The sequence below is a fragment of the Poecilia reticulata genome, linkage group LG15 (genome assembly GCF_000633615.1).
Source record: "Poecilia reticulata strain Guanapo linkage group LG15, Guppy_female_1.0+MT, whole genome shotgun sequence".
NCBI classification, from domain to species: Eukaryota; Metazoa; Chordata; class Actinopteri; order Cyprinodontiformes; family Poeciliidae; genus Poecilia; species Poecilia reticulata.
The window spans coordinates 21,098,756-21,114,042 of NC_024345.1; the positions used below are offsets into that span (position 1 = coordinate 21,098,756).

The 15,287-nt window shown below is 37.5% G+C and overlaps 3 protein-coding genes across 4 annotated transcripts; all 3 read left to right on the forward strand.

The window, feature by feature from the left end:
* Nucleotides 1-135: 135 nt before the first annotated feature.
* Nucleotides 136-1,851, forward strand: LOC103477168 (uncharacterized). The gene is made up of 4 exons (XM_008430103.2): nt 136-179; nt 551-646; nt 749-936; nt 1,010-1,851. The coding sequence occupies exons 2-4, from the start codon at nt 554-556 to the stop codon at nt 1,509-1,511; spliced, it is 783 nt and encodes a 260-aa protein (XP_008428325.1). The 5' UTR covers nt 136-179; nt 551-553; the 3' UTR covers nt 1,512-1,851.
* Nucleotides 1,852-3,417: 1,566 nt separating this feature from the next.
* On the forward strand, nt 3,418-7,440 carry LOC103477167 (uncharacterized). Of its 2 annotated transcripts, XM_017308904.1 has the most exons (5): nt 3,418-3,612; nt 3,876-3,986; nt 4,976-5,163; nt 5,261-5,309; nt 5,674-7,440. In XM_017308904.1, exons 2-5 carry the CDS (start codon nt 3,897-3,899, stop codon nt 5,692-5,694), a joined length of 348 nt encoding a protein of 115 aa, XP_017164393.1. In that variant the 5' UTR covers nt 3,418-3,612; nt 3,876-3,896; the 3' UTR covers nt 5,695-7,440. The 2 variants fall into 2 exon arrangements, with proteins under 2 accessions (XP_017164393.1, XP_008428324.1); XM_008430102.2 differs by having other exon boundaries at nt 5,261-7,440.
* Nucleotides 7,441-12,342: 4,902 nt separating this feature from the next.
* Nucleotides 12,343-14,988, forward strand: LOC103477195 (G-protein coupled receptor 4-like). The gene is made up of 5 exons (XM_017308823.1): nt 12,343-12,350; nt 12,624-12,804; nt 13,317-13,495; nt 13,573-13,928; nt 14,948-14,988. Exons 1-5 carry the CDS (start codon nt 12,343-12,345, stop codon nt 14,986-14,988), a joined length of 765 nt encoding a protein of 254 aa, XP_017164312.1.
* Nucleotides 14,989-15,287: the final 299 nt, after the last annotated feature.

The window sequence follows — 15,287 nt, forward strand, 5'->3', positions numbered from 1 at the left end:
TGTGTGTGTGTGTGTGTGTGTGTGTGTGTGTGTGTGTGTGTGTGTGTGTGTGTGTGTGTGTGACAGTGGGAGGGGGAGGTTTATCACTAGTTCCTTATTGCACACTTCGTTTTTAAACATCCGTATATGAAGTTTCTAAAAACCGCTTTGACAACCTGGAAATCTTCTTAAGATAAGTTGTGAGTAAACAATCTCATAATTACAGTTTCTTTAAGCGAATGTTTGTATTTGATTTGAATTCAGTCAAAATATTAAGAAATAAAAAAACCAGCAGTTGGTCTCCTTTATTTATGTGAGTTATGAGATAAAACTACGTCAGTTATTAATGTTAGCAATAACAACAGAAAACCAAGGGAATGTTTTAGGGTGTGAACATTTCTTACAACAAACATCTTAACAGAAAAAATGCATATTATGCTGTTTAAAATCCTGAGCTGAAAATCAGATCTTATTTTGGCTGAAGAACTAAAGACAATACAAAGTCATATTTTTCCGTTTGTGAATTTGAGTTCTGAGAGTTTAATCTACTGCCAAACATCTTTCCTCTCAGAAAATGGAGTTTTCAGATTCTCTCATTGTGATTATTTGGATCAACGTCCGTTTCTGCCTCCCTTTTACTTTCCTGCTTATCGCTCTGTGCTGCCTGGTACGTAGAACCCATTTGGTTTCTGGTCGGAAATGATAATCATATTAAAAACATGTGGACATGTTTGCTAAGTATCCAGTTTTGTCTGAAATGGCTGTGCAGGTGCGGTTGGATCGTGCTCCTGTCTCCTACTACATGAACCTGCTCCTCTCTAATCTGGTTCAGCTCATCATTCTGATCGCTTTACCTCGACACTCAGATTATCACTGGAAGCATCTGGTCTCTGTTCACATCTACGCCTGCTGCGCTTTGGCCTCTCTCTACTTCAGGACGGTCATCGCTCTGGAAAGGTGCTGCTGTGGTAGATGTGACATCCTGCAGCCTGAGTTTTTCATGATTTTTACAATCTTTTCTGTGTTGCAGGTGTTTTTTAATGTCCTCCCTGCTGCCACGCAGCGTGACACAAACCAAACGCCTGCTGATCGTCTGTCTCTGGGCGTTCAGTTTTGGTTTGGGTTCTCTTTTTCTAAAGTTCCTACATGGGCTGCTGTTCCTGATCTTCATGCTCCTTCCTGCTCCTGTGTTCATTGTGAGTCTGCTTTGGACCCTCAGATCCACAAACACAAACTTATCAGTGTCATCTGAAGAAAAAGACAGAACGATGGGAATGCTTCTGGTTCTACTGGTTAATTACTTCATCTCAATCTTCCCTGCAGTTATTTATTGTATTTACTTAGGAGATTTTAATCGCTATCACTTTAAAATTGCTGATATTTTTCTGAGCCTGTTTCTCCTGGGTCCATGTTTGGATTTGATCTTGTTTGTCTTCATGTGTGAAGGACTTATTGACAAGCTGCTGCTGTGTCTGTGCAGCTGCAGGAAGGAAACCAGTGAAGGATCTGATCTCAGCAGCTCATCAGTTTGAATGCAGCACATGAAAAGAAGCAAAGTGAGAACTAAAAGGGAAGAATAAAGAAATAAATGTACTTTAAAACAAACAGATCTGATGTATATGCAGACATAAAGAGTCAAATCCTAATCATCTGACCAGGTAGAGATTTAAAACCATGTAATAAATTCTAACAAAGGTTAAGGATGATGGTAAAAAGGTAAAGGAAGTGGATTAGTCAGCAGAGGAAACTGATTCAATGGAACGATTCAAAATTACTTTACAAAATTCAACAACATTTTTAAATTGTTGCTTTACATTTTTAAATGCTGTATATATGGAGCTCTATGGGTTTTAAACTCCTTCGCCTTACAGGTTTCTGCTCTGGTCAAAATTTTCGGATTTTTTAAATATTTTTATTTTGATGAGAAAAACTTAATCATGTGAAATTTGAGTAATGAATTTGTGATTGTGCCATGTTATAAATAAAGAATATACTTGCTGTCACCTTATCGTGATATTGGTGACATAAATCTACTTACATGTTCGTTCTGCTGGATGTTCTTGCTGCATTTTGATTATTATCTCTGTTTCCTGCCACAGAAGCACTGAAGATACAGAAAAAAAAATCATTTTTACGGTAAAATAAAATAAATGTTTGAATCATGCTTCGTCCTCCGTGTGGCTCCTTCACCAGTTTTCCTCACAACAAGGGAAAATGCACAGCAGCAAGAAAAGGTTTTCAACATGGGGGGCGCGACCCTGCAGGAGGGATGAGAGACTTATCAATCTTTGATATGTCTTCATAAAATTTAAGGTTACATTATTAATCACTTGAGTCCTGCCTCAAGTGGAGGAGTTTAAGTATCTGGGGATCTTGTTCACGAATGAGGGAAGAAGGGAGCGGGAGATCGACAGGCGGATTGGGGCAGCGTCTGCCGTGAAGCGGGCGCTGTACCGGTCCGTCGTGGTGAAGAGAGAGCTGAGCCAAAAAGCGAAGCTCTCGATTTACCGGTCGATCTACGTTCCCACCCTCATCTATGGTCATGAGCTTTGGGTCATGACCGAAAGAACGAGATCACGGGTACAAGCGGCCGAAATGGGTTTCCTCCGCAGGGTGGCTGGGCTCTCCCTTAGAGAGAGAAGCTCGGTCATCCGGGAGGGACTCAGAGTAGAGCCGCTGCTCCTCCACGTCGAGAGGAGCCAGTTGAGGCTCGGGCATCTGGTAAGGATGCCTCCTGGACGCCTCCCTGGTGAGGAGTTCAGGTCCCACCGGGAGGAGGCCTCGGGGAAGACCCAGGACACGCTGGAGGGATTACGTCTCTCGGCTGGCCTGGGAACGCCTTGGGATTCCTGGAGGAGCTGGAAGAAGTGGCTGGGGAGAGGGAAATCTGGGCCTCCCTTCTGAAGCTGCTGCTCCCGAGACCCGACCCCGGATAAGCGGAAGAAAATGGATGGATGGATGGATTATTAATCACACATTGACATCAATCCAATATGAAACAATTTTTAAAAAGGAGGCAGAAAGTAACAGGTTTCAGTCAGAAAATCACAAATTCTTTTATTATGATGAAGTTTTTTCATTATGTTGCATTATGAATGCAGAATTATATTTTGTTCTTAACGGTCACATTAGTGGCCCATAACGTTTATACTCACACTGATGTCTAAGGGCTCTTGCTCTGCTTCCCCATCAGTTATGATCCCATATGGTGTCCCTGAAAACCTGGAACTTTGTTCCAAAATTATTAAACATTGAGACTTTTCACACTAATAAACTGTAAAGAAAATACATTTTTATGCAAAAGGCTTTAATATGTACAGATGCAGAATTTCTTAAAACATTTCCTGCTGCATTTTGATCAGTATCTCTGCTTCCTGCCACTCATCTCACCACAGCGAAGCTCTGGAGGCAGAGAAGAAAACCACTCTGAAGAAAAACCCCACTTCACAGTGCAGAAAAAAAAAAAGTGGTCCGTTGTACAACCGTATGAATGTTTAGTGCGGAAAACATTTCAGTGCAGGTGAAATGTCTTTTTAACATTTCTAACATCGAACCAATTCGTCATCACGGCTGCAGATCGGCTGATTTTAGAAGTTGGACTGTTGAGCAGAAAGACATCCTGGTAAAATTATTGTAAGTAAACCAATTATTAATTACCGTCAAAACTTTGACAGCAAACAACTCTCTTTTTATGAATATCTTCCGGCAATTTACAAATGTTTTAGGCGATTTTACTGGAACTGTTTTTACTAAATATTTGTACTAAAAACCTGCATAAAATGTGTAAATGTCCCATAAATGAAGCAGAGCAGAGGAATGTAAGTCTTACTACTGATATCATGTCAATAACCAAATAAAATGCTTTCATAATTATTTATTATTATGTTTTACAACAGGATTTTTCCACACACAGAGAAATGTTTGAGGATTATCTGAATGTGATGATTTGGTTGGACGTCCGCGTCTGTTTCCCCTTCACTCTGCTGGCCATCGGTTTGTGTCGCATGGTGAGAAATTTACCAATTAACTGAATTTGTTCTTTCTTTTGTTGAAATTATTTGCATTGAATCCCTTCGTTATAATCACCCACTAAATGAATAAATAACTTTTTACTAGACTTTTTATCTCTATATTGACAAAAACAAACATTTTACTTTCATCTTAACATACAAACATACATGTATCTAAAATACATTGATCGGTTTTCTTTTTGTTTATTTGTAGCATTTTTTTTTAAATTCCTTTTCAAAAGCTGGAAACATTATTAACTTCAAAGGCCTGATTTAGGAAAAAAATATGTAATAAATTAAATACTATTAATCTTTATGTTGTCATGACAACTTGTTCATTTGGGACTCAAGCAAATTCACTTGATGTTTAAACTTGTGCTATATTTAAATTGCCATATTTAATGTTATCAATATTAAAATAAAACTATTTATGGAAACTTTCCGTCTTTCTCTGAAGATCAAAGTGGAGTTATACTCACGGGTCAAGATTTTTATTTAATCTCACGTCGTTACCTTTGCTATATGATAATTTAAAATGTTTAAATTATCATATTTTAAATGATAATTTAAAATGTTTAAATTATCATACGACATATTCCTGAAAAAAAAAGATTATTTTAAATGACCCTCTAGACTCATAAAATACTTTGGAATTAAATTAAATGATCTAAATAATACAAATGAAACTATATTTCAGAAGACTTTATTAATTCACATCAAATTTGTTTGGGGAAAGAAAAAGATTAAAATATTTGAAAAATCAGAGAAATCTAGATTTTTTTATTTTTATTTTTATGAAATCCATTAAATCTCCTCCTTTTGGTTTTAATATTTACCAAATAGTAAAATCATTTTAGGTAACATTTTCCATTTATTACCTGAAGTAGAACAAATAATATGATCACATTTCTGCTCAGTCATCACTAAATGAACCCTTTTCTAAGCTGATGGACACATGAATGTGATTAGTTAAATGTTTCCTGCAGGTTCAGTTTGACAACCTTCCCTCCATCTACTACACAAACCTCCTCACTGCCAACGCCGTCCAGCTCATCACTCTGATTGCTACTGTCGAAACAAAAGATGGACGTTTTCCTAATTCCACGTGTCTCATAATCTACGGCGGCGTTGCAATGGTCAGTCTGTACCTCAGGATGGTCATGGCCCTGGAAAGGTAACATACATGCAAATGAAATTCTTAGTCGATCTCAGTTTGGTTTACGCAGATCTGGGCAGAGATATTAACAGATTTCCTCCGTTTTGTGTTGCAGGTGTTTCTTCGTCATCCAGCTGTCCTTCATCAGACAAACTAAATATTCTGTAATAATCTGTGTTTTGGTTTGGGTTATCTGCATGCTGCTTTTTCCTCTCCTGATATTTTTCCGCCGTATTTCAGTCATGTTTGTTTTTGCTCTCATTCCTTCCATCATCTTCCTCTTGTGTCCAATCGGGGCCTTCATATCTCTGCCTAGAGCCGCCTCAGTGTCTGCTGAAGGAAAACGTAGAATCATTGCAACTTTTGTTCTGCTGCTGATTAATTACTCTCTAACAACTGTCCCACCAGTTAGTTTCTTGACCTTTGATTCATATTATTATCGTATGCATGAAGGCACACAGCTATTCTTGACCTTGTTTCTGCTCAGTCCTTTCATGGATCTGTTTCTGTTTGTTTTCATGCGTGAAGGACCCGTGGACAATCTGCTGACCTGTCTCTGCTGCTGCTGCAAGATGGAAACACCTGCAGTGGAAGATGGCAGCAGATTCTCTGTCTGACTGCAGCTCAGGTAGAAATAAAAGGAGAGACCGAGCAAATGAGCAAAATATTACTATTATCCCCACTAATAATAATGTAACAGTGATCAGTCTCTAACAAATTATATAAATATAACGCGGCACTGCCTGATTAAAAAAATAGTTTAGTATAAACATATTAATCCATTCAGAATCAAATATGACCTTTTTTCCAGCAGTTGAATTTTACTGAAATAGTAATAAAAAATAATTTATCAGCCAGTAAAAATGTAAGTTAAAAGTTAAATAATCTAATCGAAATTAGTTACTCAGTAATAATTAGGGAACATTTGAAGACATGTCAACATGAGTTTTAAAAAGTGAGTTATGAATGCATGAAAAACTGGTTCAGTAAAGAACAAATGAAACATCAGGTGGACGTTTCATCACATTAATGCTCAGTTAACCTGAAGTTTAAGCTCCATTTTCTCTGCCAAACGGATCTTTTTGGTTTTGGCTAAAGATTAAACAGAATCGAGAAACAACATGGTCTTAATATTAATAAGTAACAGTCAGTCTGTGCATCAAACTCCAGTTATAGAAAAGTTGTTTTTGTTGCATGTATTAGTAGCAGAGCTGTTAGAGTTTGATCCCTGCGATTTGGAGCGTTAATGTTTGTGATCCAGTCACCCTGCAGTCAAACACCTTCTGAAAGCACCTAATCAGAAGCTGATGTTATTGATCAGTAGATGTAATCAGAGTCTCACGTTGTGGAGGAACTTTCACATCGTGACACTGATGCTGCAGTCGATTCGGGTTTGCAGATATTTGTTTTGCTCATAAGGTCTAAAAAGGAGCCGATCATCCTGTTCACACCTGCAGCTGATCAAACGTCCATTTTGGTTCAATTTGTCCAAACCGCGTCGTTACAGAAGTCTGGTGGTTTATTATTCAGATGAAACTGTGTGAATCACTGTTGAGCTGTTGTGTTTTTGGAGCAACAAAAGACACAACCTGCATCAAACCATCAAGTTTTTCCCTTTCAGTTCTTTTTTAATGCATTGCTTTAACATTTAACTCATTAGCTGAATCCTGCAGAGTCTCAGAGGTTAATCTGTCGTTGTCCAGTGTGACCTTGAGGATTTGTTGTGATGTCAATCCTTACATTACAACTCTGTAATTTAGTGGATCACCATGTGTCCTGCAGCCTTTAGCAGCCTCCCTGGTCCAACCTGCATCAAACAGCTGAATCTCCTCCTCAGTATAACGACCAAGTTCTTCACATCCTGTTGAAACAGAGAATCGTAAAGGTCACAGGTCACAGGACACTGACCTCCAAGGACTGGAGGTGAAAACTTCTGCTTTAGAAAATGTATGGATATTTTTACTTGTGAATCATTTTCTCTTAGTAGGTCATTAATTTAAAATGTTTTTTTATATTTCTTCTCAGGTTTATGTTCATAAATTGTGGCTCCTTTAATATCACAGATATAATTTATATCTGTGTTTCAGAACAACAACAAAGATGATGTTCAGTTAAAAGATTATCAGAAAAAATCAGAAACTTGTAGACATTTTTCCTCTTAATTTCATTGGAAGTTGTAAACTTAAAAATAATATATATATTTTTACTCCTGTTACATTTAGAAGACAATGCTAGAATCTTCAATCACTTCTTGATATCATTTCATGTGTATGTGGTTCTGTGTGCATCGTTGCTGAATAAATGCTGCCATGAAGGTAACTTGTGCTCTCTGTGACCCGTTTCTGTTTATTTTGTCAAACGTTTTGGATCATTATGCTGCTAAAAGACCCAATGACAGAAAAACATCAGATTTCTAGTGCAGGTCACAGGTTTGTGCATAAAATGTGGTAAAAATCAGTTCAAAAATATTTCCTCATCACTTCATTGTAACTGCATTATTCATCAATAATCATATGAAACAAAATAAGGTTACTTTAAAAGTCGGACATCGGTCAGGTTTGTGAAGTTCATTTTTGTAAATTCAGCATCAAAGAAAGAATAAAACTGATGTGATGAGCAAACTGATGCAGAAAAGATAAAACCAAAAGTTTGAAAAACTCTTATAAAGATTTATCACCACGGTTTTGTCAAGTTGTTCAGTTCTTAAACGTTGAAGCTCCTAAAATTGTCATTTGCAGTGAAATACCTGGTTACAGAGTCAACTAAACTGATAAAAAAGCTCAAATCTTTGGTGTGAATAAACTGTTTCGAGCTGCTTCAAATCAAACATAATGTGATCCATCCTGCACGCCAATGCAGCTTCAGGAAATCACAGATGATCAGGCCTTTTGTCATAGTCAGCTGACCAGGGAGACAGAGAACCCTAAAGCTTTAGATTAGAACCATTGATGTCACAGAGTGGGTTTTATTTTTACCACCACAGTAAAAACACAGTTTGTAACTGATACAACAAAACCATGCATTCATCTCCACTCTATTCTGACTGCTCTGTTAGTTCCTGCTGCTGCAAGGCTTCACCACAGCATGATGCTGCCACCACCATGCTTCACTGTAGGGTGGTACAGGCCCTGTGATGATCCAATCCTGGTTTATTCCAAATGTTACGTCTTTCATTCACACCACAAGTGTGAAAACTCTCCAAAAAATGTATATTTACATCTTCCTCATGTTTCGGTTGTTGTCAATAGAAATGCATTTTCTTTTTACTTTTATACAAGATGCAGTTTTTTTTGTGCACTAAAAGCACAGCCATAGTCATAATCAACTATTTTTAGTGTTTGAGGTAAAAAGTAGCTAAATCAAAAAGGCCTGATGTTTAAAACAGGACGGTCTGAACTGTGTGTGCTTGTGGTTGTGAGACCCAAACACTTCTGAGCAAAACCACAGTTTCCTTTTTGTTATTTGTGTTTGAACAGCAAAACAAATAAGTGGAGGTGGAAGCCAAACTGAGCAAAGAAGCTGTAAGTAAATTTATTCAGAAATACTTTATTATCTCTGCAATGAAATGCATATCGGCTAAAACAGAAGGTTTAAAGAGATTTATTAGTGACTTGTGTTTTATTTTAAAGTCTTCCATAAAAACTTTATGTTGATCTGAAGCTACATGAGCTTCAAGAGAAAAAGTTAGCTTAAGCTAACGTGTCTAAGCTAAAACCAAGTCTGTAGTTCTGTAAGCCAGAAACACCCAGTGGCCACTTTATTAGGAACACCTGTGACTTATCAGCATAAAATCCAGACCAGTCTACTACATGTCTGCAACTGAGAGCAGAAGATTAAACCTAAACATGAGGAAGACGACTTAAACCGATCATCTGAACAGGGAGGAGGAAGTTTTACAGGCTTTGAATGTAGTTTGCTGTTGGTGTCACGTAGTTTGGTCTGAGACCTTCAGCATCAGATTTACTGCAATTTTATAAACAAGTTTCCACCAAGGATTGTTGAATATCATCCCCAGATGCTCTAATGTCAGCACAGAACAGAAAACTGAGGTTTGACCTGTGTAGTCCCACTGGGCAATAACAGACCTGAAGATGGTTGCTGAGGATGATGAGTTTTCATTTCACATTCAGACTGAAAATCAGAAGCTGACATGAACAACATAAGAGGTTGAATCCGTCCTGCCTTGTGTTAATTCGATATTTTCTCAGCACACTTTGGTCTCCTTCTTATTAACTAAACTTCTTGTGCACAAAAAAAGACCCAGTTTTTCACCCAGTGACAGTTGGAGAAAAGCACCAGCTTCTCTTGCAGCCCTGAAGGACAAACAGCTTCAGAAAATTGATGGATCAATAGAAGAAACAGTTTTTCTGGTTGCTAAATACTGTTATCAAACTTATTTTAAAGGTTTGACAGGTCAGTTGAAAATGTTGTCCCTTTTGGTGAATTACGTTGTAAACTGTATCTTTTCAATCATGAAAAATGTACTAAATGCAAAACACTTTGCATATACCAATCACTAAGATGTAATCCGTTTGTATAGTACTAAATAATAAATAACAATATTACCATTGTCATTTATAAATTCATGACCGTAGGAGCAGTTTGTGAAACGTCCTTCTTGTCTCTAAATTACAGGATTTACAGCACAAACCAAACAGAAATGGGATTTCCGGACTATCTCGCTGTGATGATTTCACTGAACTTCCGGCTTTTCCTTCCTTTCACCTTCCTGGTCGTTATTTTGTGCTGCATGGTAACTTTTATAACACATATATAACTTTTATAACAGATAAAAAGTTCCCCATTTGTTGATAATTATCCCTTTTCCTCTGTTTTGTAATACAGACTTTATTATTCCTGACTGTATTATAAAAGTCTGACATTTGATGGTTTCTGCAGATTGAACTGGACGACGTTCCTGTCAGCTTCTACATGAACCTCCTCGTCTGTAATCTGATACACCTTCTGTCTCTGATCCTGATGAAATCCACCATGGATCCTTTTCAGGAAAACTTACTTATAATCACATATTATTTTAAAATGCACAACTTTGGCGCTGTGACCAGTCTTTGCTTCAGGATGTGCGTTGCTGTAGAAAGGTGCCAAAACATATTTTATCACCAAAAACTGCTTTTGCCTTATCATACATCTGAAATCAGTTTTACAGATGTTTGTGCTGCGGTATTGAAGTTGTATTTCTGCCTTTTGTTGCAGGTTATTTCTGATCTACTGGCCACAGCAGGACTTTATCAGACAAACCAAAGGTTCAGTCTTCATCTGTGTCTCAGTCTGGTTGTTTTGTATTGTTCTTGTCACAAATGTCATCATCTTTAAGCTGCATTATCTGCTGGTGACTGTTGGCCTTCTTTCTGCTCCAGTGTTCATCATCAGTCTGGTCAGTGGCGTTACATATTTACCTAATGTCACATCTTTCCCAGCCGCAGAGAGACACAGAATTATGGGAATTTTTGTTGTAATAATGCTTAATTACACGTTGACAATCCTGCCTTTGCTTATTTATTTTATTTATGTATATCTGCACTCCGCTGAAATGACAGAAATAATTTTTACCATGTTCCTCTTCAGCCCTTTCATGGACCTGATTCTGTTTGTCTTCATGTATAAAAGTCTCACTGACCAGCTGATGTGTGTCTCCTGCTGCTGCAGGAAGGAAAGTCCTGCAGAAGATTAGAAAAGAAAACAGTCTGTTAAAGTGCAGGCAGGTGAACCGAGACTGTAGATATTTACAAATGTTTGGTGGCGTTGAAATCAACATGTTTAATTCATCCAGCGACGCTAATTTTAAAATAAATAACTGAACATGTTATAAATTATACACAATATCATCAAATTTCAGTTTTTACTCTGTTACAAATTAATTTCAGCATAAATATGTGTAAATATTTTTGCTTGTCAGTTTATTGTTATTTCTCAGTCGCATGTTGTAAGAATGTTTATTTAGTTGCCATCTAGTGGCTCAAACTGGTACTACATGTAACAGTTTGATGACGTCACAGAAAGCAGACCGGCAGGAGCAGTGAAAACTAGTTTGGTCTCAGTTACAATGCAACATTTTAAACTTCCAGTTGGTCTTTGAAAGCATTTTGATACCTAAATAAATTTACAATTGATGTTTATGTTGATTGAGAATAATTTAGGTTTTAGAATTGAAGTAAAATTTTTATTTTGTACAAACCTTTTCAGCTGTAAGCTAATTATTTTACCCTGAAGACATTTACTATACTTTTAAATGCTGTATTATTTGCTAATGTCCATTATTTAAAAGATTCAGAAATGTTGTGTTTGGTCATATTAGTGATGAGTTTATCTGAATGTCGACTCCAAAAAAGAGACAGATCTAAACTGACAGGAAATCAGTGTGAAGTGTTTTCTCACCTGAGAGCTGTTTAGTTTTTACTCGGTTTTATTTTGTATTTCTGTAACGATGTTCAGTGGAACTGATACATAACCTACAGGCTAAAATACAAATTATACCAGTCTGTTTTTTAGTTGTAATATTAAAACAATAGTGAAAAATTGTGATTAAAAAAAAAAGTAAAGCTAGGCTCATTCTTAACAAGAAACGCTGTAAACTATTATCATTATTAATAATATTATTAACACCACAATTATGTTAAGGTACTTAACATAATTGTTAAGTACCTTAACAATTATGTTAAGGTACTTAACATAATTAAGTATGTTAAGTACCTTAACATAATTAAGGTATGTTAAGGTACTTAACATACCTTAATTATGTGTCATAATTCACATAATTGGTGAACTATGACAAATTCACCAATTTGTCATAATTGGTGAATCACCAATTATGACAAAATATAAAATTTTTAAGACCAAGTTTTGTGTTACAATATTTTAAATTCATTAAACCAAAAAAACCAAAAACTAATTTTCCTCAGAAAGTGTTAATTTGTAAAACTCTTCTCAGATCAGCGTATCTGTCGTTCATTAGGAATAAAACATCAGGAGATGACTGTCTGACCACCAGGGGCCGCTGAATGAGCAGTGACGTCATTCTGTGACGCCATGGTGCAGCAGATAATTAATTAATTCTCATTAATTAGTAAACATGGAGAAACAGCAGCTGCCTTAAAAATGGCACCAAAGGGTCACATATTGTAGAGAAACATTAAATACCTGCTTATTGGAGGCATAGATGGACATGAAGGATTTAACATGAACTGGTTGGTGTGAGAGTTTATTTCTTACTGTGTGTTTTATTTATTACAAAAAGGTTGAAAACAGGAAAACCTGTTTGAGTCTTGATGTGGATATTCAGGAATATGATGAAGGCCGAGTTTGAAAGCAGCACTTTGTCAATAAAGTTTCTATCAGTTTTATGTTTCTGTGTTTTCTGCTTTTATTTACACAACTTTCCCTAAAAGGTACGGGAAGAGCTATAAGTAGTGTTTGGGATTTGATTTTCTCTTTAAAGTCAGTTTAAACTGAAATNGCAGCACCTCGTGGAACCAAAGCGTCAATCAGAGCATCTCCAACAACAGCGATGCGTTTAACAATAACGGTTATGAGGATGAATACAGAATCCTTGTTTTGAAATATGTGGATGTGGTGGATTGGATCACTATTTGTGTTGGGCTTCCTTTGACTCTGCTGACCATATTTGCTGTTTTATCAATGGTGAGTACACAATTACYACACTGTAAAGCCAAATGTTCTTTCACGTAATCAGTCAAGATATCATTACTAAACTATTCATTACTTTGCAAAAGGCAGGGCCATTCCTAATGAAATGTGAWTTATAAAGTACTCAAAGTGAGTATTTGCTGTACTAATGGCTCATAAACATGATAAATTAATACTGATRTAAATYGTATTGCTGGGAAAACCCGCTCTGTGTCAGTGTAACAGAGCGTCTGKCAGTTTGGGTTGTTGACTGAAGGCCGACGTCCAGCCACAGCAGGACTCGTCTACGCTGTGGTGAGGACATTTGGGGAAACCGGAGTTGATCTCCAGCTCTGGTCATGAATTTTCCTCTGYCCTGTTGACTGGACATTCTCTGCCATCAAGCAAATTAAAACACATSCCAGGAATACAGCAGGACAGACGCAGCTCATGTTATGTTTGTGGAACTAAAATCTACATAAATGTGGGTTTTGCCTTTATTTCCTTTTCTCTTTGTTCCCCTGCAGGTGAAAAAAGATTATGTTGCTCCAGTTTACATCCTCAACCTTCTGATCTCGGATCTCATCCAGCTCTGCAGCAGAATTCCTCTGATGTTRCTTGAAGGTCCTAATGTCTCCTTTCTTTATGCTTTCCGGCTTGGCTTGATAACCAGTGTTGGATTCATGATGTGTGTTTCCCTGGAAAGGTAACTATTCTTTYATATCTGTGTTTCTGTCTGACACCAGTACATCAATGCCCAACCTCATATGTCTTTTGTTCCAGGTATCTGATCGTCGCCAAGCCGCTGTGGTACAGATCTAGAAAAGACATCAAGACGTCTGTGTTGGTCTGCGTTGCAGTCTGGATCCTTTCTGTGGTTTTTATCTTGGTTGTTTATCTTCCCCTGGAGCTAAAGACCAGTGGGAACATCTTGGGTGTGTTTCTCCTCCTCCCTCTTCCCTTGCTCATCTTCTGCCTGGTTGGGACCATTAAAGTTCTGTCTGAAACTCGCAGTGTCTCTGCTGATGAGAAACATCGAATCTTTTCAGTCCTGGTTGTGGTTTTGCTTACATATATTCTACTTTTTCTGCCAGTTGTATTATGTTTAGTTTTTGAAGAAGTGNCGCCAAGCCGCTGTGGTACAGATCTAGAAAAGACATCAAGACGTCTGTGTTGGTCTGCGTTGCAGTCTGGATCCTTTCTGTGGTTTTTATCTTGGTTGTTTATCTTCCCCTGGAGCTAAAGACCAGTGGGAACATCTTGGGTGTGTTTCTCCTCCTCCCTCTTCCCTTGCTCATCTTCTGCCTGGTTGGGACCATTAAAGTTCTGTCTGAAACTCGCAGTGTCTCTGCTGATGAGAAACATCGAATCTTTTCAGTCCTGGTTGTGGTTTTGCTTACATATATTCTACTTTTTCTGCCAGTTGTATTATGTTTAGTTTTTGAAGAAGTGAAGGCAAATGTCATTTTTGAAGCTGTGGCTGCAATCTGTCAATGTCTTAATCCTCTTGCAGACTCAGTTTTGTATATTTTTCTGAGGAAAAGTGCAATTGATAAGGTTTTGGCTTCACTGTGTTCCTGTAAAATGTCTGAGAATCAGAAGATCAGCAGCACTGATGATGACAACATGTCTGCTCTGCAAACTACAGCTGTTTAGGTGCCACTGGTGCATAAATATCTTTACATCTTATTTTCTTAAAGTATTCTTATGGATTTATTGCAAAAGAGATTGCTTTCATTTGATGTATTTCGAATTCTTCATGATTCTTTTATTAAAACCCAACAACTGAAAAAATAAAAAGCTTCCCAGCTTCTTTATTTCAGAGACTGAGTGAATATTAGGCTTTAAAATATAAATTGGTCTGTCTGGAGGCCTGCCTCTGCCTCTCAACACTAACATTTAACTTACTATAACAATGGCTGAATATAATGATACTGCTGCCCTCGGTCACTGATGCTCACATGACCTTTAACCCCACCGTGTTAGAGGAATGATGTGGGAAACTGGACCTGTAACTATTAAGATATGAGCAAGAATATTAGTTTTCTTTTCAAGAGAGCTATTAGTGAAGAAAAGTGTATGCCTGATATTTTTGGTACATAAGGACATTTTTATTCATTTTCTTTCATAATTGTCATCTGTTTCTGTCGTTGTGTAGCTGATACGTCGGTTGTGAATCAAATATCAGCTGATGCCTGAATTTTATGATATTTCAAACTCTTTTAATTTTTATTTTATTAAACTTTTGTAGGCTGCACAGTGGCGCAGTTGGTAGAGCTGTTGCCTTGCAGCAAGAAGGTTCTGGGTTCGATTCCCGGTCTTTCTGCATGGAGTCTCCATGTTCTCCCTGTGCATGGAGGGTTTTCTCCAGGTACCCCGGTTTCCTCCCACAGTCCAAAAACATGACTGTCAGGTTAACTGGTCTGTCTAAATTGTCCATTTTCTTTACACCCTTGTCCCTCAGTGGGGTCAGGAGGTGCTGCTGCCTCTCCAGCTAA

What these genes read in the sequence shown, in the direction of transcription:
- LOC103477168 (XM_008430103.2), top strand. Translation starts at nt 554, where the DNA reads ATGGAGTTTTCAGATTCTCTCATTGTGATTATTTGGATCAACGTCCGT. An exon ending in TTATCGCTCTGTGCTGCCTG is followed by an intron (nt 647 to 748) that starts GTACGTAGAACC and finishes ATGGCTGTGCAG; the next exon opens with GTGCGGTTGGATCGTGCTCC. An exon ending in ACGGTCATCGCTCTGGAAAG is followed by an intron (nt 937 to 1,009) that starts GTGCTGCTGTGG and finishes TCTGTGTTGCAG; the next exon opens with GTGTTTTTTAATGTCCTCCC.
- LOC103477167 (XM_008430102.2), top strand. Translation starts at nt 3,897, where the DNA reads ATGTTTGAGGATTATCTGAATGTGATGATTTGGTTGGACGTCCGCGTC. An exon ending in CCATCGGTTTGTGTCGCATG is followed by an intron (nt 3,987 to 4,975) that starts GTGAGAAATTTA and finishes TGTTTCCTGCAG; the next exon opens with GTTCAGTTTGACAACCTTCC. An exon ending in ATGGTCATGGCCCTGGAAAG is followed by an intron (nt 5,164 to 5,260) that starts GTAACATACATG and finishes TTTGTGTTGCAG; the next exon opens with GTGTTTCTTCGTCATCCAGC.